We start from the raw sequence: 25,733 nt of genomic DNA, 5'->3' as shown, positions 1-25,733 counted from the left end.
TTTTCTTTTACCAACTAAAAGGATGGTTATCATTTTAGGATAAGTGAAGAAAACTTCTGGCGGAACTACTTCTATCGTGTGAGCCTTATCCGTCAGGCTAATGAGTTGTCATCAATGGTCCAGGAACAGGGTGAGAATGCTTCAAAGCCTGGCAGTGTTGACGTTGCTGAACCAACTGGTACGTGAATGTTCTGCATTCCATTTTTATTTTAATGTGAATGGATCTTAATAGCTGAAGTTACACTGCTTTGTTTACAATTGTAAGTGTTGTTGTTGGATTCCAAGGATAATGAAAGCTTAAGTGTTAGAAAATGAAGCAGTTGCTTTCTTTTTTGAATTGAAGTATTTTGTAATGGTAGTAGTTGAACTGCTACGATGTTAAAAGTATTTTGCTAAAAGAGAGATGCATGCAGTGAAATGGCATAGAATTTCCTAATTTCATTGTTAGTCATTGAAAGTGTGCATTATTTCTGACAACTTCGCACTTTCTTTGAATATCAGACATCAAAAACAGATTTGGCAAAACCTCGAAAATATTACGCATTAATTGTAGATGTAGACGAAACCTACATAGATTATTTGTCCTATTTTTGTTTATTTCTGGTACCAAATATTTGCTTTATAATGTGCCCTTAACATTTGAAATTGGTTTTCAGGTCATTCCTCTGTATGTGGGCAGTTTGTAGGCTTCAGGGAAATGGTTGTTAAGGCACCCTAAAATGTGTTGAAACCAGCCCAAGCAATAATTTAAACAAGTTTTATGAGTCTGTAAAAAAAATTTCATCAGTTGCCAAACATCAAGAATTTAGTGACCTCCATAAATTTTACCACAGCCTCTTGATCCATACTAACAGTTGTTGCCATGTTTGTCAGCATATATTCTTTATTTTATAGTTTACAATTGGTGAAGTTATAATTTTCTTTTCCACAAAACTGTATATGATAATTAGCATTGATCAGGTATAGGGCCATACGCTATACACTCCTGATATTCCACTCCCCCTCCCCCCCGTCCCAGAGAGAGAGAGAGAGAGAGAGAGAGAGAGAGAGAGAGAGAGAGAGAGAGAGAGAGAGAGCGCTTTGAGGAGAGGTGTGTGTTTGTCCATATGCAAGTGCTTGAATTTATGATATTTCAGTAAAACGTAAAACTGTTACCAATATGAAGATTGTTCTGAACACCACAGCACTTTACTAGGCGTGGTATTGTTGGGAATGGGATGCCATTGTCTTCCTCCAATCTCTGAACTGACATACCCAGTGGTAGTTTTCACATAAACAAACTTCGTCAGAGGTGAAACAACTGATAAGTGATGGATGAAAATCCTGAGATTGACTGGGGATCAAACCCAAGACCTTTGTATTTGTAGTCTGGCACTTCAAACAGAGACTGTATAGCTTGGTGGGTCAGTGGTACATTAAAATAAAAAAGGCCAGTCAAGCTGTGTGTTGCCACAGCTAAATAGGGAATTACACTGATTAGTTCTAGAAACTGCAGTTTCTGTATCGCCTGGGTTTGCTGAATGTCCCAGTGGGTAGAATGGAGAGGTCAGTGTGCCTGAAGTGAAGTTATGTAACACAAGCCTTATGATGAGTAAAGAAAGAGGAATACAGTGTTAAGACAAGTAATAAAAATATGTAACCAAACTGTGTGTTGGCAGGCAGTGGTATACTGTGAATATTGGTGTTGCTTGCCTGTATCAGCTTACAGGAGACAACTGCAAAACACTACTGAATTAGTCACTGAATAAGAAAACTATTGGTGCCAGATTTATAAGAGAGCAGAGTAGTTTTAGCAGATGTGGAGTAGGTACAGTGATGATGATGCACAATAATTACTGGTCAAACCATGTCACTGGATTGAACTTACTTTGTTGTGAAGCCACAAAGAAAAGTATGTTAAGAGGCCAGACAGAACACCCACTTACAACATGTCAATAAACAAATGTAAGCAAAGACCATAGTTGCTAGATGTCACAACCAGAAGGCCGTTCTTCTTTCTTCTTGAAAAAGACAAGTGTGTTGGAAGAAAAGGACTCGAAAGGACTCGAGGATTGTTTTGGAAACCAGGACCAAGTCTCACCATGAAAACAGTAAGGCATGATAGGAAGTGGTGTTTACAGCAATCTCTCTCGATTTCATTTTTCAAGTTCGTAATTGTGACATCTGCACTGTGTAGTACACTAGGTCAGTGGCCAGCTGGCTTCTGAGTTCTGCTGGGCTGGCAGCTAGCACACCCCAAGTTGCTGACGCAGAGCCTTTGCCATGCGCCAGAGTCCACATTTTGTAAGCTGGCAGCAAGAATTTTATGTGAGCATTGGGCACTCTCGATGATGCCATATCTGTTGCCCTACCGTGGCCTCGAACTGGTGATGAATACAGGCAGTTCCATGTAGTGATATCGCTTGGCACAGCCTCGGCATCCTGGTAGGGCTGTGAGACTAAGAATAAGCCCAGTAAAATTCGGTAACGGTATGCTTGTTGCGCATGTGCACTTTTAACAGTTGTGTATCCTGAAACGCCACTACCAATGTGAAACTCTGCCTTGCCCCTTGCTGCACAAACTCGTGCACTATCGCTCAGCTCGGTCAACTGTTTCAACAAGCTAACCTGACTTGGAATACTGCATTGACATTGTTGAATTACTACAATAACATCATCCTATGCCTACCTGCTGTCAGTGTTGCTGCAGTATACCATTCAGGCTCACAATAATATGCTCGTACATGGCCAGTTCACTACACTTTAGTATGTAGTTGGTCCTGAGCGCTAGTGTTAGTTATCTCGGAAATTAATTAGTTTCACTGAAACTGAAGTACATTACTGATAATTTGGACTGCCAGTCTTCCCGATGAGTGGTGTCATTATTTCTGTAAATGCAGAGTAACTCTCACAAAAGTGACAGTCCTAGTGTAGTAGAAAGTTCAATGATTTGTATATTTTGATTAACAAGATTTCCAGTAAAACTAGATACAGCGCTGGAGTCAGCATACTGAAAACAATGCCTTGAATAATGAATCCAGATGGGGAAAGAATAGTATAGGTATTCAGATATTTCAGTACCTGCCACATGTATATTACTTGGAAAATATACATAAATTGAAAAATATGTAAAGAAAACAAAAATTATTAGCAGGAGTGCAATAAGAACAGAGAGGAGAGTTCTGCTGGCTCTATTTAAGCAAGGGTACTAAAAGTCCTCAGATTTCCTTCTTCCAAATTTGGGTATTGCGTTTCTGTTAGCTCAAGTCTCTTGTTAATGTAACTTACAGTGTAAGCTGTGATTCGCTCCCTGAGAAGGAGCAGGATAAACAGAGATTGTATCAAGAAAACATTTTACTCAACTGCATTACAAGGTTCACATATTAGTATAGGGCAGCAGATTGTCCCCATGACACAATTAGCAGAGAATCTGATCTCCAGGGACAGATTCAGATAAAACTAATGACTGCATTTTAGGACACAATGACAGAGCCACAAACTGCAGCTCTGGAGGTGAAGAGATGCTAGACAGTTAGTCATCAATAAATATCACCTTGAAACAAAAAAACAAAAATCAGATTAGGACTATGAAACTTGGTGATGGTGTTTGTCCTTCTCACATATTCAGTCTTCAGTCCACCACTTTTTTTCCTCTTGATGCCTGACTTGGTGGAACCTTGGTTGTAGAAATCTATATCTTGGCTGTTCAAGAAATTATCCATTTACAAAATTACCATCTCATCATACTTGGATGGTGCTGCGCAATGGGTTTGTCATCCTGGAAAACAGATAGAAGTCAGGAGAATATGAGAGGGTGAGGCAAAATTTGATAGCCCAAAGAAACAGCATATGTGACTGTCATGTGCAGAATGAGGTGGGGCACTGTCGTGGAGCAAAAGCAACCCCTTGGACAGTCCCCTAACATGATGTGTCGTAACAGCTTCCCACATCCTTGTCAAGGAATTTCCACAGCATTTGCCTGTGTTGATTTGCCCCTTGTGAACATAGGCTGTTGCACAACACAATGGCATCCCCAAAACACTCGCCATCATCTTGCTTGAGGGATCGTTGTGAATCCCCATGTTACTGCCGACTGCTTTGCTCCTTGGTCTCATGGTCATTGTGATGTATCCAGTATTAATCCATGATGACTGCGGTACTGAAAAAGTGATTTTGATTGGCCCGAGGCACCTGCCACAATTTAGTTGCTGCCTTGATGTTGTGGATGTTTTGAATAGGTGTAAACAGTTACAGAACCCAGTAGGTAATGTTATTCATCATGTTCAAAATTTTGTGCAAAATGTCAAAAATTGATGAATGACCAATTTTCATTTTTTCCACTTTCACCTTGATTTTGGTACGCTGATCTAAAAGTGACGGTTTGTCCATGTCTCTTGAAATCCTCAGTTTGTCAAGGTTTTCACAAATGTTCTGCTACTTTGTTCTTTATCATTCAGACTTATTTGACCTCACTGTATGGTGGTGCATCATTGCTGTACAGATCCACCAACTCAGCATGAATTTTGCAGTAGTGTTCCCCTTCAAATGCAGGAAACAAATTACTGGACAGTACTCCCCTTTATCAATGGACTGCAACATTTTGTATGGGCTGTTGTAGCAAAGTATTATGGTACTGTGCTGTAGGGATTTCAGTGTGTACTAGGACTGCAGAGAGATACCTACAAACAAACAAAAATTGGTTACATAACTTTTTTGTGTTAATTAGAAAGTTGAACAACACTCCAAAGAGTGCATTAATTCTTAGCTGTTTGAATGAGCTGTCATTGAATTGAATTTACTGAACATAATGTACTTAACAGCAATACTTTTCATTTATCTGACAACTTTTAAATAATCACAATGCAGTGCAAGTAGGCTGTAAAGACCGTGAGACAATCCTGTAATTGTCCACCAAATTATGATTTCATTTGCCTCATCACCATGGGATTGCAGCAGTAATTATCTTTTATGTTCTGAAATTAGATGCTATAACATGACGTGTCTCCTTTTCACTTTGTATCTTTTGACACAATAATCATTGGATGCAATATGTGCATGTTTTTATGTATGTGGTTTTTCACAATTTCTTCAACTACCTTGATTGTGGGGACCTGTTCTTTAATTACAATTAAATGGCCTGGTAATTCCTGTCAGGAAGCAGAACTGACATAAAAAGAAATCTTTTAATACCACTCATAAACTTTTCAATGTTGTATTTGTTGTATGTGTTGTTTTTCTTTCCTTTCTTTTTTTTATGTCTCTTTTATAAAAATCACCAATATATTCTCCATCTCACTATGAGGCATGTCAACATCTCCCTGATGAAGACATATTCATAGGCAGAATCTTTTTTCACTTTCACTGTTACTGTTTCTTAATTCATTATGTATATTTACAGTGTTATACAGTTATACAAGAATCTTGTTCTGCTGAAGGAGTTTAATGTGATCAGATTGGTAATTTTGTGCAGTATAGTGACATAAAACCAGAAATTAAGGATTGTATCAAAGACTAGGGTTAACACGGACATTATAGATAATCAGTGGAGTGTGTCAAATAGTTTCAGATATCACATAGTGTAAATCTTCCTCAACATTTATGAACTGTACCTATACTTATCAACAATCTGTGCAGATGTGTGTAATAGTGAGAACCATATGCTGTCTGTTAATGCATTGCTTGATGTAACAAACTGCATAGTGCTTAAAATTACACAGTACATTACTTGAATGAAATTATCTTCTTGTCTACATTTTCACAGCCAAATTTACATGCAATTTTGAAAGTCTGTAAGTGGTCAAAATTCCATTCTTTGGTCAGAACAACATGATTTATTTATATCTTGGTGTTTATCTGATCAGCCATCCCACTGCAGATAGTATTCATAGATATGATTCATTATTCTACATCTACATCTACATCTACATTTATAGTCTGCAAGCCACCCAACGGTGTTTGGCGGAGGGCACTTTACGTACCACTGTCATTACCTCCCTTTTCTGTTCCAGTTGCGTATGGCTCGAGGAAAGAACGACTGTCTGAAAGCCTCCGTGCGCGCTCGAATCTCTCTTAATTTTACATTTGTGATCTCCTCGGGAGGTATAAGTAGGGGGAAGCAATATATTCGATACCTCATCCAGAAACGCACCCTCTTGAAACCTGGCGAGCAAGCTACACTGCGATGCAGAGCGCTTCTCTTGCAGAGTCTGCCACTTGAGTCTGCTAAACATCTCCGTAACGCTATCATGGTTACCAAATAACCCTGTGACGCAACGCGCCACTCTTCTTTGGATCTTCTCTATCTCCTCCGTCAACCTGATCTGGTACGGATCCCACACTGATGAGCAGTACTCTAGTATAGGTCGAACGAGTGTTTTGTAAGCCACATCCTTTGTTGATGGACTACATTTTCTAAGGACTCTCCCAATGAATCCCAACCTGGTACCCGCCTTACCAACAATTAATTTTATATGATCATTCCACTTCAAATCGTTCTGCACACATACTCCCAGATATTTTACAGAAGTAACTACTACCAGTGTTTGTTCCGCTATCATATAATCATACAATAAAGGGTCCTTCTTTCTATGTATTCACAATACATTACATTTGTCTATGTTAAGGGTCAGTTACCACTCCCTGCACCAAGTGCCTATCCGCTGCAGATCTCCCTGCAATTCGCTACAATTTTCTAATGCTGCAACTTCTCCGTATACTACAGCATCATCCGCGAAAAGCCGCATGGAACTTCCGACACTATCTACTGGGTCATTTATATATATATATTGTGAAAAGCAATGGTCCCATAACACTCCCCTGTGGCACGCCAGAGGTTACTTTAACGTCTGTAAACGTCTCTCCATTGATAACAACATGCTGTGTTCTGTTTGCTAAAAACTCTTCAATCCAGCCACACAGCTGGTCTGATATTCCGTAGGCTCTTACTTTGTTTATCAGGCGACAGTGCGGAACTGTATCGAATGCCTTCCGGAAGTTAAGGAAAATAGCATCTACCTGGGAGCCTGTATCTAATATTTTCTGGGTCTCGTGAACAAATAAAGCGAGTTGGGTCTCACACGATCGCTGTTTCCGGAATCCATGTTGATTCCTACAGAGTAGATTCTGGGTTTCCAAAAATGACATGATACTCGAGCAAAAAACATGTTCTAAAATTCTACAACAGATCGACGTCAGAGATATAGGTCTATAGTTTTGCGCATCTGCTCGATGACCCTTCTTTAATACTGGGACTACCTGTGCTCTTTTCCAATCATTTGGAACCTTCCGTTCCTCTAGAGACTTGCGGTACACGGCTGTTAGAAGGGGGGCAAGTTCTTTCGCGTATTCTGTGTAGAATCGAATTGGTATCCTGTCAGGTCCAGTGGACTTTCCTCTGTTGAGTGATTCCAGTTGCTTTTCTATTCCTTGGACACTTATTTTGATGTCAGCCATTTTTTCGTTTGTGCGAGGATTTAGAGAAGGAACTGCAGTGCGGTCTTACTCTGTGAAACAGCTTTGGAAACAGGTGTTTAGTATTTCAGCTTTATGCGTGTCATCCTCTGTTTCAATGCCATCATCATCCCAGAGTGTCTGGATATGCTGTTTCGAGCCACTTACTGATTTAACGTAAGACCAGAACTTCCTAGGATTTTCTGTCAAGTCGGTACATAGAATTTTACTTTCGAATTCACTGAACGCTTCACGCATAGCCCTCCTTACGCTAACTTTGACATCGTTTAGCTTCTGTTTGTCTGAGAGGTTTTGGCTGCGTTTAAATTTGCAGTGAAGCTCTCTTTGCTTTCGCAGTAGTTTCCTAGCTTTGTTGTTGAACCACGGTGGGTTTTTCCCGTCCCTCACAGTTTTACTCGGCACATACGTGTCTAAAATGCATTTTACGATTGCCTTGAACTTTTTCCATAACACTCAACATTGTCAGTGTCGGAACAGAAATTTTCGTTTTGATCTGTTAGGTAGTCTGAAATCTGCCTTCTATTACTCTTGCTAAACAGATAAACCTTCCTCCCTTTTTTTATATTCCTATTAACTTCCATATTCAGGGATGCTGCAATGGCCTTATGATCACTGATTCCCTGTTCTGTACATACAGAATCGAAAAGTTCGGGTCTGTTTGTTATCAGTAGGTCCATTGGGACACATGTCCATTTCTTACACTTTCAGATTTAGCAGAGTGCCACATTCAGCTCTTAATGGTGATATTCTGGCAAATGTGCACAGTTTAGCATACAGCAACTGTGTACTTTGAAAAAGTTTCTTCATTGCTTGTTTCTGGGGCAAAATTTCACATTACGACATTACCATTATTCTCAGCTGAGAAGTAAACATTTTTTATATTGGTTTGATCCTTTTATTTACTGTTCCATCAGCATTTCTGTAGTCTCCTGATCTTTCAACGAAAAGTGTTTTGTCGTGAGAGTTCTGTTCGTCTCTGAAAATTACTGGATTGTGACTCATGTCCTGTTCTGGTCTTCATCACAGTTAGCTTTTTCTAAAATAATTGTGTTTATTAAATATTAAGATTAAAAAAGATAATGTTGTAGATTACAGAAGTAAAAATAAAATTTCTAAGTTTTATGATGTAAGCATGTACACAGTTTCATGGGCTTTTCAATTTTAACATTTGTTTCAAAGCTTATTTCTATATCTCTCTACTGTAAAAGTGTCATCCCAGTAATTAATTTACTGACAATGTGTCATAACATATTTTACAACTGAATTGTATTTTTTGTTACCAAAACAGGGGCACACCACTCTGGTAGTGCCTTCTACTTGTACTGAAGGTTATTTAGTGGATTGTCAAAATATACTGACTCCTCATCGTAGATATGTGCAAGAATTCCTTTGCTGATTAAATTGCTTGCCTTCTCATGTGGGAATGAATTCTTATCTATCATTGGGACTGTTGTTGCTGGATTTCATCCTCTAACCAGTATTGTTCCTCAATTTCAAAGCTGTGCACACAAATTCTGTCATATCATTCTATAGCAATCTTGCAGTTTGTGACAAACACCCAGGTGCTTTGTGTACTACACTGTGGTAAAGCATTTAATTTGCAGAGTTGTTTTGATACATTTTTTATACAATACTGTATACTTTCATTAGCATTTTGTCTTTTAATTGTAAAGCCTTCCACAAAATAGTGATATGAAAAATTGTATCTTGGTCCAACTGTCTCTTTTTCATTATTTTCTCACCAGTCAGTCCTTTCGAAGGTGTGATGTTACACTAACACAAATTTACAGCTGATTACCCAAGTTAATTCTTGATTTGTGAAGTGGATTCTACAAGCATTATGTACACAACTCTGTGAACACGTGTGCCATTTTTAAACTTGGTGATAGCTGAAATCCTAGTCTCTTGTGAAGAGTGATTCTCTGTCTGCTTTTTTGAGTCCTGCATACACAGTAATTTGGACCTATATTCACGGCTGTTTCTATGAAATGGTGAAGTACTGGTGTAGCTCCCTCTTATTTCTTTACAGTGTGTGAAGAGAGTGTCTGCCATACAGATGACTTGTTTGAAGGCTAGTGCAATGTTTAAATATGAAAAATCGTCCACTGCTTTATCAGTTATTTTCCAGCTTTAACTTAAGGAAGTAACATTCTCTTTGGAACAAAGAGACTGATGGAACAGTTTACTAGGTAACTATAACTCCCGACTGAAACAAAAATCGGAAATAATAGGGTGCATGCAGTACACGATTTCTTCTTGTTTTTTGGAAGATAGCGTAAGATCAGGGTACCATAGTTTAATACCGTGCTGTATGTAATAAACTTTCAAATAGAAAGTTGTTTAGGCACTTCCTTCATACTAATTAAAGATTTAACACCAAACAGTCATAATTTTTGTTCTTGTGCAATTAATGTTTATAAATGAAAACAGTAACAATGGGGGAACAACAACAACAACAACATAGGTGGCATAAGAACTAGAAAGATTATAGATATTGTGGAACTGGAATGGCAGAGGAGTTATTAATGTGTCAGAAAAGTTTCTACCATAATGATACATGCAGTTAGGCATTTCTACAAGACCATGACAAGAAATTCTTCTGTAGGAATTACTGGCACTCCGCCATAAAAGGCAGTCATCAAACTATCAGAAATATGTAATCAGCTATCTGTAATATTATTACTTACTTTTTGAAGTGGAAAGAAATGTTCCCAGCATAACTGACAGGTCTGAGGAAATACAGATCGTTGCTGGAACTCTTTTTCTGGCTGATTAACAAAGAAAGTGCCCTGCAATTAAAGGCAAAGCTTATATGTCCCTTATGGACACAGTTGCTCATGAATTTTGGCCTTAAAAACGGCACCACCAACAACAATGACATTGTGACAGCAGTGACACACAATGCTGCACTTTGTAGTTCGGGATAGAGAACACACTATTTGAATTGCTGAGCATCTCAGGATTACACCACTAAAAGAATTCATGAATTACTAGTAAATATTCAGTTTTTTCATACTTTCCTGTTTGTTTATTTCTTCTACATTATACACAGTAATTATGCTGCAAACAGTTCATTTTGTATAAAGGATTCAATCACTTAATTTCACTTAGCACCATTCATTGTGCACTATTACTTCATGAGGTAATGCTAAAACACTGTACTAGGCTTCAAATATGCACCTGACAATCCAGATACAGATTTTTCTGTGATTTCGCTAAACTGCCGAAGGAAAAGACTGGTATGGTTCCTTTGAAAAGAACACTGGCACTATCTTTACCACTTTCTCTCTCTCTCTCTCTCTCTCTCTCTCTCTCTCTCTCTTTCTCTCTCATGACCACATCACTTGTATACCATGTGAAACCCTAATGCTGCTCCCTCTTCTTTCTGTGAGTATTTGATTTGCCATTTGGTGAGAAGTGAAGCTGAAGGTGTGCTGTGGAAGCTGGTCCCTCTCTGTGTTATATGAAAAATTACAATTTTTGTGTAACTCAAGTGATTCTATATGCCAAACAGAAAATCGTTGAGTTACTTAAAAAAATTGTTTTTTGGTGTTGTTAGGAAAAAGTTGTAAGCTGGTACGCAATTCATTGTCGCATTTCATGTTCGTAACAGTTTGTTTCATTTAATATAATTTGATTTTGTGATGTTAAATGTACCACTACATTGAATGCTATTATGTACAAATCATACTGGCTATAAAACCTGGCCAAAAAAAAATACTGTGCACTAAATGAGAGGAAATGGTTCAACAAATCATTATTGTGTCTACATAGAGCGGTATTGAATACGATGGAATATGTAAAAATTGAGTTCATTTTATGTTCACACAAATGTAATTAATGAAAGAAATTGTAACAGTAATTTGACCAACAAAATGACATACAAATACGCTCCATGTGTTCTTGTTAGAACTTATACATGTCCAACACGTATGTAAGAACTGTATTTTAAGATTTTCATCACAATGAAGCATTTCCATGTACAGATTTTACCACATACTTCTCCAACACCTTGTAATTCCATATATTTTATATTGCTGGTGATGGTTTCCGTGCATTTAAGAAGTTAATGTGTTGGTGACATGTCAGTCTGATGGCCATTATAACTTCCTTCTAGAGTTGACTGTGTGTAAGAATGTATTCAAGTTTTATAACTGGTGCCATCAACCACCACCCTGTAATTTTGCTGTGGAACAAAAGTATTAGTCTCATTGAAAGATTTTTATTGTTCCTGTAATGTGAATTGCACCTTGAAATAAAAATATGATGTTTTAGTTACTCTCATAGAGTGAACCTTTTCAACAGTTTTGTTTCGTGATGCAAGGAAGTACATATGAAACTACACTGCCTTTTATCTTTTAGCCTCTTGATTTTCCATCAGCAGTGTTGGGAAATATATTTTTCATTCTGTTTGCGTCATACCCTATGACACACTTCTGTGGATAATTGAAAGGGTGAGAAAAAGACAATTTTGTAGTCACAAACTGCTCACTTTATATATTATTCAGGAGAGTTTAGCTCATTTGAGTGCAGTTACCATTATGTAGACAGAAATAACTTGTAGAAATGCTGTGTGAATCACGATATCAGTGTTGTAGTTAGTGGTACAGAATAATATGCACTATTGGTAGGTAATGATACCTTTCCATATTTATTAGTTTTTTAATGTTGGAAACTGAGTAAAAGAGACTAGTAGTAGCTGTCAAATTGTATTAAGTGGCATGAATTTTAAGTTTTATTTTTACAGAGTGCATGTTTTCAGTGTTTGCTTGCACTGTTTCCATTATTCACCCCCATAATTTGCTGTGAATGTCGATGTTGGCTGTTTGTCTTATGTAGCAAAACCCCAACCCCATGAAGTACCTGTTGCGGAACAAGCACCTGCAGACAGCCCCTCTCACGAGTTTGTGTCAGACACATTCCAGGCAAGTTCCAGGGACTTAGAGGAGGTTCGAGAGGGTATGAAAAAACTCGGTATGGATCCTGACAAAAGGAATGGTAAGTAAAATAACTGAGCAGACCTATTCTGTGGATAGTTGTATAGTGTAGATTAATCTTTGTTGTGCAGCTTTCACAGAATAGTGTATTTGTGCATTTTGCATATTGCCAGTGTACACAGTGTAAATTTTTTCTTCTGATAAATATCATGTATCATATTCCCAATTTTTCCTGCCAGTTAAACAATGATGGCTACCATTACATTAGGAAATAGTTGATATCTTATTGGTTTAAGTATATATTTAACTGATAAATTTAGTGCAAGGAATGCTGAACAACTGGTGTAATGAGCAGTAGGTACGCATATAACCAAGGCATTGAACAGTATAGATTGCCCAAGAGTGTGTGCGACTGTGGCAATTCAGATGAGAATTGTTTGACTTGCTAGTTGTTAAATAATGTTTTGTATCTCAGTTTACCCGTAACTGACATGAGATCGACTTTGCTTTTTAGTATACCACTTCAGAGGGCCAGTGGGTAGGGGGAGGGGGGAGAGGACATCTTATACAAGAACTAACTGGCAAATGTGATCTGTGTTTGTCTGGTGCTGCTAGTACTATCCCACTTTCGAGAGAGTAAGGTTTGACATTTCTTACTAAGTTTGCATGAATGATTGCTTGCTGTTTTTGTGCATGGCTTTGGAATGTTGTTATCATATATTTTCAGTACTGCGCATATATGAAGGAGTATTGTCCGACATCGCTTAATATTTCTGAAGACTAACACTGCTTGTTTTATCACATTCTGTCTCCATTTTTATATATGTCATGTATGTTTTTAAATACTGAGTAATGGGCTGCTGAAGTTTTGTAAGCATTTTGAAACAAAATAGAGCATGCAATGGAAATATGGCATAGTTAAGCTGTTGCTGCTATTCCCAACCTAGATTTGAGGACCATCAGTTTATTTCCTGTGTATTGAAGTACTGACTGACTGACTGTGGCTTTCCATGACCTTATTCCATCAAAATGTCTGACAAATAGTGAATGTTGTAATGTGTGAAACAGGAATGATCTTGCAATAATATTTGTGAAGAGAATGCTAGGTGGTAGTGAAGTAGGTCAGAAATCAGTGATGGCACTGAAAGCAGAGTTACTTCTAGCTTATCGTTTGTATGATTTTTTTTTTTTTTTAGGGCGCAATACTGCTATGGTCATTAGCGCCCGAGTTTGTATGAATGATTAATATTTTTACTGTTTATGAAAACTGTCTCATCAAGATGAACTTCTGGTTCCATTGCTTGGGAAATTCGAAAATAATGAAAGGCATTGTATGACATTTTACTGCAATATACATATTGTGGAGAAAGAGCCAATGCTTTGCGAAGTCATCACTGCCACGTGTGGCTTGCCTTCCTTGTCTTCTCAAGTTAAGTAATCTTGTTATGATGTACTGAGAAATTTACAACCACATTCAATTTGTACATCTCTAAATTTAATAATATTCTCTAAATTTAAAAAGTTGTCTCAGAGAAAATGATCTGACAATTCCAGCTGTCTGGAATCGTGTGTGTTACATTCCTAAAATTTGCCACACACACACACACACACATTTGTCTAATATGTATTGATCCTAGTCTTCCCACCAAGGAAAAATTGCCGGCAGTATGAGGTTCTGGCTCTCAACATGCCATCCTCAAGTTCTGTGTACTGAACTACTGATATGGACTTAAAAAAATATTTACTCATTAGCATAACACAGTGACCACCATTCTGTATTGTATATTTGGGGGGGGGGGGGGTGTTAAAGATAAAGCCAAATGTTATGGAAGCATTAATGACCATACAGACTCTCTCTTAAGTAAATCAGTTAAAGAGTTCCCAGTTATTTTGTACAGTTCTGGGGACTGCACTTGATCTATAAGAGAGATGGTTCAGAACACACCCACACACAGTATTCAGGAATATTGCATATGGAATCCTGCATGTTTAGACCAGAAGCTAAATAGTGTCTGAGAACTACCAGAAAATCTGATTTGGAAGGTGCTTCAAGAAGCTTCTCAATTAACTCTCAAAAATATGCAAGGAATTTCCATCCTCCTCCTCCTCCTCCTCTCCATTCCCATGCGTCCCCCCCCCCCCCCCCCCTCCCAAATGTTTTGTCTGCGAGAACCTTGATGTCAAATGTTCATTACACTCCGAGCATTGTGTTTTTATGGAAGCGAAAAAAAGATGGTTATTGAAAGTAAATGTCCTCATATATTTATTTTGTCAACAAAGTAAGTACTATAGGATACTTGTAGTTTGACTACTGGGAGCAGGAGTGTATAATTTTGCTTGGTGATAAGTGATCTCTTGTCTCCCAACCTGCCTGGCCTGCCCCTCACACCCTTCCTTTTTCGTATGCTATTGACAAGGTGAGAGGCATAAACACACAGTACTCTGGGAAACTATGGTGCATAAATAATTTTACAGAGCTTCATGATAAAACAAAATAGTAACAGCCCTTTCTAAAACACTGTTTCATATATGTTTTAATATTTTATTACCAACAAGCATGGCCTCCCAACTTTGCAGAGAAGCAGGTGGAGGGTGACAGTCTCAGCAGAGAGGCAAAATAATTTATAGTATTAGACCAAGGTATTTGTGTGTCCAGAGAAATAGAAGAAAGGTACTTTCAAGGTTTCAGATGGAAGATGTCGCATCCAGATATCACACTAAAAAAAGGGAACCTGAATGTACATCTTGCCCCACCCCGCTCTCTTTTATTCAGGACCCTGAGTGACAGTTTCATGTGATCTTCGAAAAAGCCTCTCTACAGCTGTGTGCTTCTGTCCTTCAGGGCGAAAGAACTCCTTGTTTGAAGTGTTGAAATTCTCTCTCTCTCTCTCTTTCTGTATGTCTATTGTCCTCTCTCGTAACTATTATGTTTTTTTAGCTGCATTTGGTTTTAGTTCAATTTAAAATCATAATTTGTTGTGTAGATTTTGTAAACATAGATTTTTTTCACTTAGTCTGACACAGATAATATATTGGCTCACAAAGTTCATTACAGTCAAGGGAGACCACAAATTACAACTTAAGTGTGGGATTCAGGGTTAGTTCAGTTTTATTTGCAACTGTACTTGTGTGTGCCTGTTCACATTCCTAGGACACACAGCTGAATAGCAGGAATTACTTGTGTACCAACTTAATGAGGTAAGTAAATACTGTTTCAGAGTAGGTCTTTATAATGTGAGTTGAGAGTTAAATTTCAAAAAATGGTACTTCCTCCTAAATGTGTAAACTATTTGTGATAAGTTTAGTTAACAGAAAGTATTAATAAGTCTTTTATGGATGAGACATAAATATTTGAAAGTAATGCAAAAATGCATGTAATTTGTGCAGAAACATGATCACCTCTTTCACCTGTATTCCCATTCCATATGAAATGAAACTGGAATATATTACCTGTAGATACAAGAGTTTCATTTTTTAATGAACTGTCTTTAATGAACATCATGTGTGGTAAACATGGTGCACAGTTTCAGCAGTCTAGTCCTTTTAATGTGTGTGTGTGTGTGTGTGTGTGTGTGTGTGTGTGTGTGTGTGTGTGCACACGCGTGCTACGCATATGCATGATCACCACTTACAGCCAGTGGCAATGAGATTTTTCTTATCAGTTAAAACTATTTAGGGAACACATCATGAGCCCTTCTTCAAGAGAATGGAACCGTTCCTTTGTAGACATGGTATTCTAATTTAATTAAAAATATTGAATGGTTAAATAGCAATGCTTCAAAGAGGAATTAATGTAAGCTCAGTTGCTGCTAGTACAGCTTCCTTGAAAATCTGTTAATTCATATCCATAAATCTAACTGTTCAGTTAATAGTACACTTCTCTCAGCTGGCATATAAATTTGTATTATAAGGGTATATAGACAAGTGTGGCATAGCGATTCAAACAACTGGCTCGTATTTGTGAGCATCAGGGTGCTTCATCTAACTGTTTCATAAGTTTTCTATGATATTATTACAGCATTTAAAGTGAATGGTATGATGATTCCTTGAAATGATAACTAAATTCCTTACTCATCCTTTTTGAACTGTGATTGTCCAATCCATTTGGAAGATAAAAGAAAGTTAGCTAATTTATATGGTGCACACGGTTAAATACACTGTGGCAGCTGTTTTGTGGTGACACATTTGTTCTGTTATCGGTCATGAGAAGCTGACTTACATTATTTGCTTTTTGTGAATTACAAATAATGCACTAGTGTGACATTTACAATTAATAAAAACAAATGCAGAATGTAAAAATGCGAGAATGTAATTTAAGTAAATTCAAGTAGGTTTTATTTCAACAAAATTTATCCGTTCTTTTGGATCATGGCTAAACTGGAAGTAGTTACCTTCTACTTGGCTACTTAATAACATCCTCTGAAATGTTCGACGCAAACCAGTTACGTATTTCTATCATGCTAAGATGGAAAAAGAAAACAATGTGGTGTCCATATTACATACCTCAGACTCGCTTTCCTGTGTGTTACTAATGGAACTTCGGTAGGCAGGCTTCTGCTGGAGTGCTTTAGCACAGATCATTATTAGGCACTGGAGGGTTTGTTGATCGTGTTGGCTGTTGCGTGGCTCCCATGTTGTCAGAGAGATATTAGCATCTATGAGCAGAGGCTGTTGTGATCCTGACTGCAACTGGGACATATTGTACCACGCATGTCTCAACAGTGATTATGGTTGTGTTCCTTTCTAAAAGCATTCCAGATTAATGCCTAGTGTGCAGAACTTGCAGATTCAGTGTCATGGTAAGGTGTCTTATGTCCTATGTTATGCATTATGCCACTGACACAACAAATAAAAAATAAAAAGTGGAGGACCCAAGTACATTTTTTTAGGGGGGGAGGGGGGGGGGAGGGGAGGTTAATCCCGACAAAAAGCCGTTTTACATGTCATTGTTCTGCTCATTTATCAATGCTCTTTATTTCCTTTGACAAAATGAATTCACAACCACTCCTGCTGTTCCTTACATATGGTCATAGCAGTATTCATGTAAAAAGATATCTTATTCCTCAGAAAATATAGCAGTCATCAATCTAGAGGTGTGCTTCAATGCTGCAAAGTTGTATGGAACATAGCCGTAATGGGAGTGTAAGGTGTTGCCTTCATCTGACCAGAAAACCAGTTTAAGCCATCCCCCTGCCCTTGCCAATTTTTATGGGGGCTACAAAACATAATTAAACGAATGTTATTGGTAAGAAATGGGATACCTTATTTCGGACAAAGACTTAAATACTCCAGAAGAAATACGTCAATTCTCACTTATATTTATTTTCTCACATTGTCACAAACATAATTTGACTTTCTGTGCAATTAACTTAACTAATTTGATGATAAATTCACAGAATTTCTTTGTGTTACTTTCAGTTACCATTAATGTGACTGTACTGTACCTGAACCGAATGATTTGTTTACTATTGGACGTGTATGTGGCTGCCATAGTGTTGTGATACTAACCAAATACTGATTATGAATGTTGATTGATAAGATTGCTGTTGGTCTTCTCGATCATTTTTCATTTGAGTGAATACTCTCTTTGGGTCAGTATGAGGCAAGGGCATCATGGTTATGCCATGTAATTCACTGATGCAACCACTATATGCTAATCAGTGCCCAAAGTAATTTTAAGTAATATAGTTTAGAAATTTACAGAATCTTTTGAGCTCTTTTATCTTATCCCAGAAACCATATTGTTTGTTTCCATGAATAAATGTTGGTTGTACAGTCATTTGAGCTTTCAATACTCTAAAGTTAGAGACAGAGCTTCATAATTAGGCAAAAATATAAAATAAAATGGGGAAAAAAACTACAATATCTTTTGCCACATGTTTCTCACCACAGAAATGGATAGTTGTTGTTACACCTGATCTGTATAGCTTCAACTATTTCTTTTAATAATTTGGTCTTTTGTAACTCTTGTGCACAAGTAGTTCTAGATGTAACATGTATATTCATTTAAAAATGTGTGTTCATGGAACTCATGAAGTTGGGCTCATAGCTTTATATGCATACAATAATTGTGAGAATGTGCTGTTACTTCTCAATTCTCAGATGTGCTGGTAAGTGCTGGTCTCATGGTGTTCCATTTATTGTCTGTAATAAACTCTGTTAGTATAAAAATTACGAAGTTTTCAGTCCAGAGGGTGAGGCTTCCTGTTTGCTCTTTTTTCTACAGCCTAAGAAGAAGGAGAAAAGCATGGAACACACGGCCTTCCCCATTTCCTGTAAAGTCTCCTGCCACTTTGATGCCACTTGAGTCTAATTTTCATACATTAGTTAATGTAATAGTTTACCTCAATGAGCATGGCTGTGTCACAATATTAACAATTATTTAAATGCATGCTCGCATTTGCACTGTGGAAATAATTTTCTAGACGCACCTTTTTGATTCTCTAATGCTCAAAGCCAGACTTACATTGGATTTTGGTTGCATTTTCTTATTATGTGTGAAATGGAGACAGAACTGATTAATGAGAGATTAAACAAATAGCTATGCCGTGAAACTAACAGAAGTAAAATGTGTTATGCTGACTGCTGGGTCTCTGCAAAATTCTGTAATGTAAATGGCTGTGGCTCTTACTGTTGGCTTGAAGGAAAAAAATAAAGGTTTATAGGTCTGAATTGAGGATAACCTATGACATAATAATATATCTCTCTAACCCTGAAATGACTGATCAAATATATTTCATGTATTCAAATAAGACTGTGAAGCTGGTTAATATAACTGAATACGCCATTATTTTTTGACATGATGTTTCATGCGTTGGAATTATATGTTTATTTTTATTCTATTGTTTTGTGACCTTTTGATGAATTACAGTTCTAGAGAAGATGGAACACCACTCAATTTCAAAGTGAAGTTGCAAGCAGGGAACAGAACACACTAAATACTATAATGAACTGTCAAAGATTATATTTTAGGAAACATAATGCATATTTAACAATCATTGTTATGTGAAGTATATGGCATGGAGCCAGTGAGCGGTGGCAAGTAAAAGGGAAGTGCATTATTTTATGAATAGGGCAGAAGATCAAAAGAGACAGAGTTTGGAGGATTATGGGGCAAGGACGGTGCAGTGTAAATGTGGAGGAGGCTTTAATAAGAACTTCATATATTTACGAAAATGTCATTGACTGACACTATGATTGGCTGATAATGTTTCATGAAGATAAAGTGTAAAAACCACTTAGGTATCCTATGTGCACTGCTGATGAAGTTTCTGCTCAAGTCATTGGGATAATGGACTGGGTTACTGTAAACTGAGATTACTGTGCCCTTTAAATGTGGCAAGAAAACAAAGGGTAACAAGAGTGAGAAAATTTAAATATTTTTTGCCAGTATTGTCAGAGGCTTGTACCATCAGTTAAGTAGTTTAATAACAAAAAACATCACTTTTGTTGCTGTCGTTCCATAAACGTAAGTGGGCCAATGTTACCTGCAGTTGGGGTTACTTCAACCCACTTACGCATTTCTTTGTGGAAGAGTAGTACTATGATGTTGGGACAAAGTAAATTCAATGAATATCACTAGAATAGAATTTGGGAGTATGAGGGGAAAAATAAATTGCCAAATTTTGAAGGTAAGCACATGGAAATTGAACTTACTAAGAGAGTGATACAGTAAATATAAAAGTGTAGTATATTTCATTAGGTGACTAATTCATTTTTAACTTATTTGTTACACTGTGGTAAGTATTTGCAAAGAGATTATATCATATAGCCAAATTGTGTTATTTGTGTGGGACTGATAATTCGTATCAAATTCTCTCAAGGATAAAATGGTTTGCCTTTTTCTTCTGGCAATTTTCAGTAGGACTTCAACTTCCCCATAGAGTTCACTTTAGCACCCTCATCACTCATGTCTTTCCAGTTTCAAATATTCTTCTTAGTTGTATGAAACCGTAGCATACTGCCCAACTACTAATTTATCTTTCAATGTTTTGTGGTGCTGGACATCAACCTGCATATCAGAGAAACTTTCAGGGTTGCCATCAGATTCTAGCACCACTTCATCTTCATTTTGGGGTTGCTTTGGCCTGGGCTAAAGTAACCCCATATTTTGCAAAAATGTTAACCATTTTAAAGAAGTGCTAAATATGTTTACTAACAGAATTTCACACAAATGACCATTTCTCATCTTATTACCTAATGCTGACAGCATGCAAAATTACTCAGCAAATTTTTAGCATACCTGATGTTAACCTTCCAGGCAGAAGTTACTAGGGTGTAATTGGTGTTAAATATTTTATGAACAACATTGTGTCCAGTACTGCCAACTCTGTATCACTTCATAGAACTCACAACCTTGTAGATCATTCTTCAAATGCTGTAAATGTATATTACCTTGTTTGCTCCATACTGATGATGTAATTTTAGTGGGGAAAATTTTAAAAAAAAATTGCCTATAAAGGGCAAAGTAACCGCAGCTTATGGTACCCTGTGTTCAGTGGCTGTTAGTCAACTTATATGATTGCTATTAATGTACATGTCAATTTTTTAATGAACAAGTTTGTGTAAGAGATAGAAGGTTGCGCGCAGCATAGTTTTGCCTTTAGACAATTTTGCATTTGTTATCAGTGTTCAACTTGGTGGTGCATTGAACATGTGGGGTATAGAATGGGACTCTACTTATCAGAGAATGTAATTACCGAATGGGCATAATACAGATGGACTAGGACAATATACGTGATGCATAGGTCCTGGAATATAACTAGGGATAGTGTGGATGGTTTTATTTTGAGAAACCAGTGTAATCCATAATGTTGAAGAAGAGGGCTACAGTGTTTAAGCCTGTATTTTCAAGAGTGTATCTGGTGTCCTTCCTTATCTCATGCCAAAGATACAAAGTTCATTGTTGTTCACACTCCCGTGCTCCCACTCATACTTTCACAGTGAAGTGTAGTAATCCAGTGTACAGGCTGAAAGATGCAGCTTTTTTTGCACAAGGGTACTACCCTCACTACTGGCCCATTTAGAGATTTGTGAAATGAATTTGTCCATTCCTTCTAATTTTAGTCTAACGCAGAGGCTCTATCACATTGCCTACTATTTTTAAAATTCTATGTTCTCTTGTGTAGCATAAAGTGTTCCTCAAACACAATTTACAGTCCATGTATAAGTTCATATCTCAACACTATGTACTGAAACGCGTGACTAAGGTTGTGAATAGGCTCTCCACAAAACTCACAGCATTGACCAGTGTTGCAACTATAGCTATTTGTCATACTTGTAAGACAACTGTTTCTCTGTGTTACAAACACAGGAATTTTCTTCAGCAAGTAAACTTATTATGTTGCCAGTTGGTCAATTATCTTTATTTGCTTCAGATCTTAGGTCAGCTCCTGTTTGTGGCATTAAAATATCTTTATTGCTCATCCGGATAGCTTTCTTTTGCTATTTTACTATCTTTATCACAATTTTTGCTTCATATTCTCAGTGTTACACTCCTTTAACTTCTGTCAGCTGATGTTCTCATGCAGTTAACCACATCTGTGTATTTCCCTTAAATGATACCCATGCGTTATTCCTACTCTGTCAATACATTGTGGGCATATTTTAAAAGGTGGGTGCATTGTTGTGTTCCATACTACGAAATTGTGTTAAGACAAATCCTTTCAGTCTCTTGGCACTTGAAAAAGGAGTAAGAGCAAAAGTGAAAGTTCGTCACAGTTTTTAGTGGGTGCTGTTTATCCCTTGCAATTTCATGTTTGTAAGGTGAATAATGGTGTTTCTTCAGCAGTTTTTGCTATCCAATTTTCAGTTTACCATTTTCCTTCTGTTACTTTCTTCATTACACCAGTGGCCTTGCCACAGTGGTAGCACTGGTTCCCATCAGATCACAGAAGTTATGCGCTGTTGGGCTCGACAAGCAGTTGGATGGGTGACCATCCAAGTCTGCCAAGCGCTGTTGACAAGTGGGGTGCACTCAGCCCTTGTGAGGCCAATTGAGGAGCTACTTCATTGAGGAGTAGTGGCTCTGGTCATAAAAACTGACAACGGCTGAGAGAGTGGTGTGCTGACCACGTGCCCCTCTGTATCAACATCCAGTGATGCCTATCGGCAGAGGATGACACTGTGGTTGGTTGGTGCAGTTGGGCCTTAAGAGGTCTGTTCAGATGGAGTTTTTGTTCATTGCTTAATTTTAGTTAATTTTATTTAAGTTAATGGGAGAACTGAGAGTTACATAAATTGTAGGCTTAAGTACTTAAATATTTGTACTTTTTATCAGTTTATTTAGTTAGTTTTTGAAGTCCAAAGTAGTTCTGGCTGGATTAGACTGTGCTTAAAGCTGCGCACAAGACAGTTATTTTTTACTTTCAAAATTATGAAGCAGTTTGAGACAATAGTGGTGGTGCAGAGAAACTGTGAAAACAGAGTATTCTTTGTTTACATCTGGATAGTTTTTACTTGAGCAATTTATAAAATGAGCAGCTTACTGTAGCAGTCATAGATGAAAGTTGTGATCGTATGTAGATAAATGGAAATTAACGACTTTTCATGCCAGAATTGTAATGTACTTACACATTTTTGGAAACCAAGACAGTGCAGATGTGATGTAGTTAAGCTGCAGATCTCGTGCTAAGGTTAATAGCAAGAGTAGAATTTAAAGAACTTTGACAGGAAATTATTTCCAACTACTGGTGCACGTTATTTTGTTTTAGAGATTTTTGTTCACACTATACATCAGTCAAGTTAATTTTATCCTTTCCTCTCCAATTCCATTCTCCCATCTGTATCCTTTAGATGTTTAGCTTTCTGTTGTCATTATGCTTCCTCCGTATCTGTCTCTCTCCTCCAGAAGAAGAGTGGGAGAAAGAGCTAGAAGCAGAACTACAAGATTATGAAGTGGTTGCAGATGGAGACAGTCAACAAGACTCAAACTGGGAGAATCAAATTGAGGAGATGCTGGATGCTGAGGATACAACTGATCTGAAATAGCTGACAACTTGTAACAGTAGGCTGACGTACATTTATGACCAGTTGCAGCTTATTTTTGGGTATACCTAAGGGCTTCATGAAATGGCCTTCTTTCATTGTAAAAGAGATTACTGCTAGCCTAAAACTATTTTATTTGTTCTGGATGTCAGCTTCAGAATTCGCCAAATATTTTATTAATCATAAAGGAAAAATGTCAATTTTCAAGTTACCGTGTTCTATAAAACATACCAGAGAATGACTATAAAATATCAAATTAAAAATAGTGTTAATGCACATTAATAAATAAATAGCTGAATTAATTTTCTAAAATAAATGAGATTTCCTTTCATTGGGTGAAATAGAAGGATAAATTACTACATTTTGTTGAAATACTGGAAATAAAGTAATTTGATTTATTTATGTAAAAAAAATCTTTTTAAAATTGTGTTCCATAAATTAATATTATTTAGTGTTGCTATAAATTGTATATGAGTGTATGTACATACTTCAGAATATGTGAAAAGTTGTATATGAGAACTGTACAGTTTGTGATCAAGTGTCTGTTTGTGATTAATTTCAGCATTTTATAACAAAAAGTTGTTACAACCAATTATTTTTTGTGTAGCAGGAATTAACTGTCATAAAATTACAAAATTTTATATTTCGAGTAATAAGTGTGCTTACATGTTGTACCAGAGAATATAAAAGTTGATGGGTCGAGTGAAGTAGAAATTGTTAGAGTGCAATAACCACTTTCTGCCTATAAGTATTTCACTTGATCAAAACTGTTGATATATATCTGTGTGTCTGTAGTGTAACTGTTTCAGAGGTGTGTGTCATTATTAAAACTCTTCTTCAAATATGAAACCATTCTAAAATGACCTGACTTGCCATTTTGTCGTCACCTTTCACACAAACATTCCACTTGCAGTGATCAGTTCTGTTGTTTAATAAGTTCTTCCCAGAATGATTTAAAGGTGTCTTCAACATAAACATTTAATGAAGAATAGAAAATGCAAATATACCATTGTCTAGTCTTCTGAATAGATTTTCAAACAAGATTTCTTCATAATCTGTAGTTTATCATCCAGTTTTTTTCCCCCAAAAAAATGTTCTGCAAACCAATACAGATGGTGACTCCTCTTGATACTAACCTCCACAGAAGAGTGAAATTCATTCATCATACTTATTGATTCCCTGACAAAAGTAAAGTAGCTCTGCCCTTGAAGAATGTTGCAGCTATTGCTTTGTAGAGGACTTACTGAAGGTTTATGTTACTGAAAGTTCCTATGTCACTGTTGTAATTTCTATAATAACTTTTTATATTTTAATGATAATAATTACTTCATTAATTTTAAATGTTCTTATTTTGTCTTGTTATTATGTGGTTTTCTCTTCTTGTTTGTTTCACTGAGAGGCAGAGTATGTATGTGTGTGTGTGTGTGTGTGTGTGTGTGTGTGTGTGTGTGTGTGTGTGTGTGTGCGCGCGCTTAAGCACGTGTGCACGCGTGTGCATAAGTGCTTGGTTTGAATGCGTGCAGGTTCCATACCGGGTTTGGATGAATGTTGGTTTGATTCTTCATGACTTCAGGAGTGGCTGAGAAATATATGTATTTGCACAAGTGAAGACTGTGTTGGGGTATAAGTTAAAATATGTTTATTAAGAATGAGTTAATGTAACCAGCCTGAGTGAATAACAATTAACTATGATGCATACATTCTTCCAAGTTATTTCAAGATCTTCTTGTTTAAAAAGAAATAGACAATATAAGTAGCCACTGGGATTCCTAACCACCTTCATAATGTACCTTTTCATCTGTTGGATGTTAAGAAATATAGTGTATGTATAACAGATAAATGTGCATGTAGGTGAAAACAAATGTAATTAATGGTTACAATATACTGAAATATATTGTGTGTTTCCCTGGCTGACTGTTGTTTTTTTTTCCAACCCCTCACCTGCATCACTTGATACAATACCTGGTCTAGTTTTTTCAAACGCAATATTCTATAAATGTAATATAAATTGCCCGGCTCATGTAGAACAAGAAACTGATTATGTACAGCAATTAAGATACATTGGTGCAAAGCTGTGCTGACCTATCTTGAAAAGACTGTGAAAGTGAAACTAAAAAATTTGTTTTTACAAAGGCATAATTAAGGACAACGGGATTCTGACAACTGTGGCAGTATATGACATTGCTATTACACAGTTTATATTTTTAAGCACAGAGAGGTAGATGTGTGCTGTAAAATCATACAGGCAAGTTTTGAGTGTAAGTTGCGTAAGCTTAAAGGTCCTGGCAGATTAAAACAGTGTGCCAGATCCAGAACCTTGCCTTTCATGGGTAATACTCTTATTGGCTGAGCTACCCAGGC

At 37.1% G+C, this 25,733-nt stretch overlaps 1 protein-coding gene across 5 annotated transcripts in view; it reads left to right on the top strand.

The window, feature by feature from the left end:
- LOC124569465 (synapse-associated protein of 47 kDa-like) overlaps positions 1–25,283 on the top strand; it is a 319,550-nt gene extending 294,267 nt beyond the window's left edge. For 2 of the 5 annotated variants that reach the window (XM_047131075.1, XM_047131079.1), the window contains exons 7-9: positions 39–178; positions 12,289–12,447; positions 23,236–25,283. In XM_047131075.1, the coding sequence (XP_046987031.1) occupies positions 39–178; positions 12,289–12,447; positions 23,236–23,375 (439 nt within the window). In that variant the 3' untranslated portion in view covers positions 23,376–25,283. Of the gene's footprint in view, positions 1–38; positions 179–12,288; positions 12,448–18,612; positions 19,062–23,235 lie in introns of those variants that run through there. The other 3 variants (XM_047131076.1, XM_047131077.1, XM_047131078.1) reach the window with 3 other exon arrangements.
- Positions 25,284–25,733: the final 450 nt, after the last annotated feature.

The sequence above is a fragment of the Schistocerca americana genome, unplaced genomic scaffold, assembly GCF_021461395.2.
Source record: "Schistocerca americana isolate TAMUIC-IGC-003095 unplaced genomic scaffold, iqSchAmer2.1 HiC_scaffold_15, whole genome shotgun sequence".
Taxonomy (NCBI): domain Eukaryota; kingdom Metazoa; phylum Arthropoda; class Insecta; order Orthoptera; family Acrididae; genus Schistocerca; species Schistocerca americana.
Note: the sequence above shows the minus strand (reverse complement) of the source record. Positions and strands in the feature narration are given on the sequence as shown.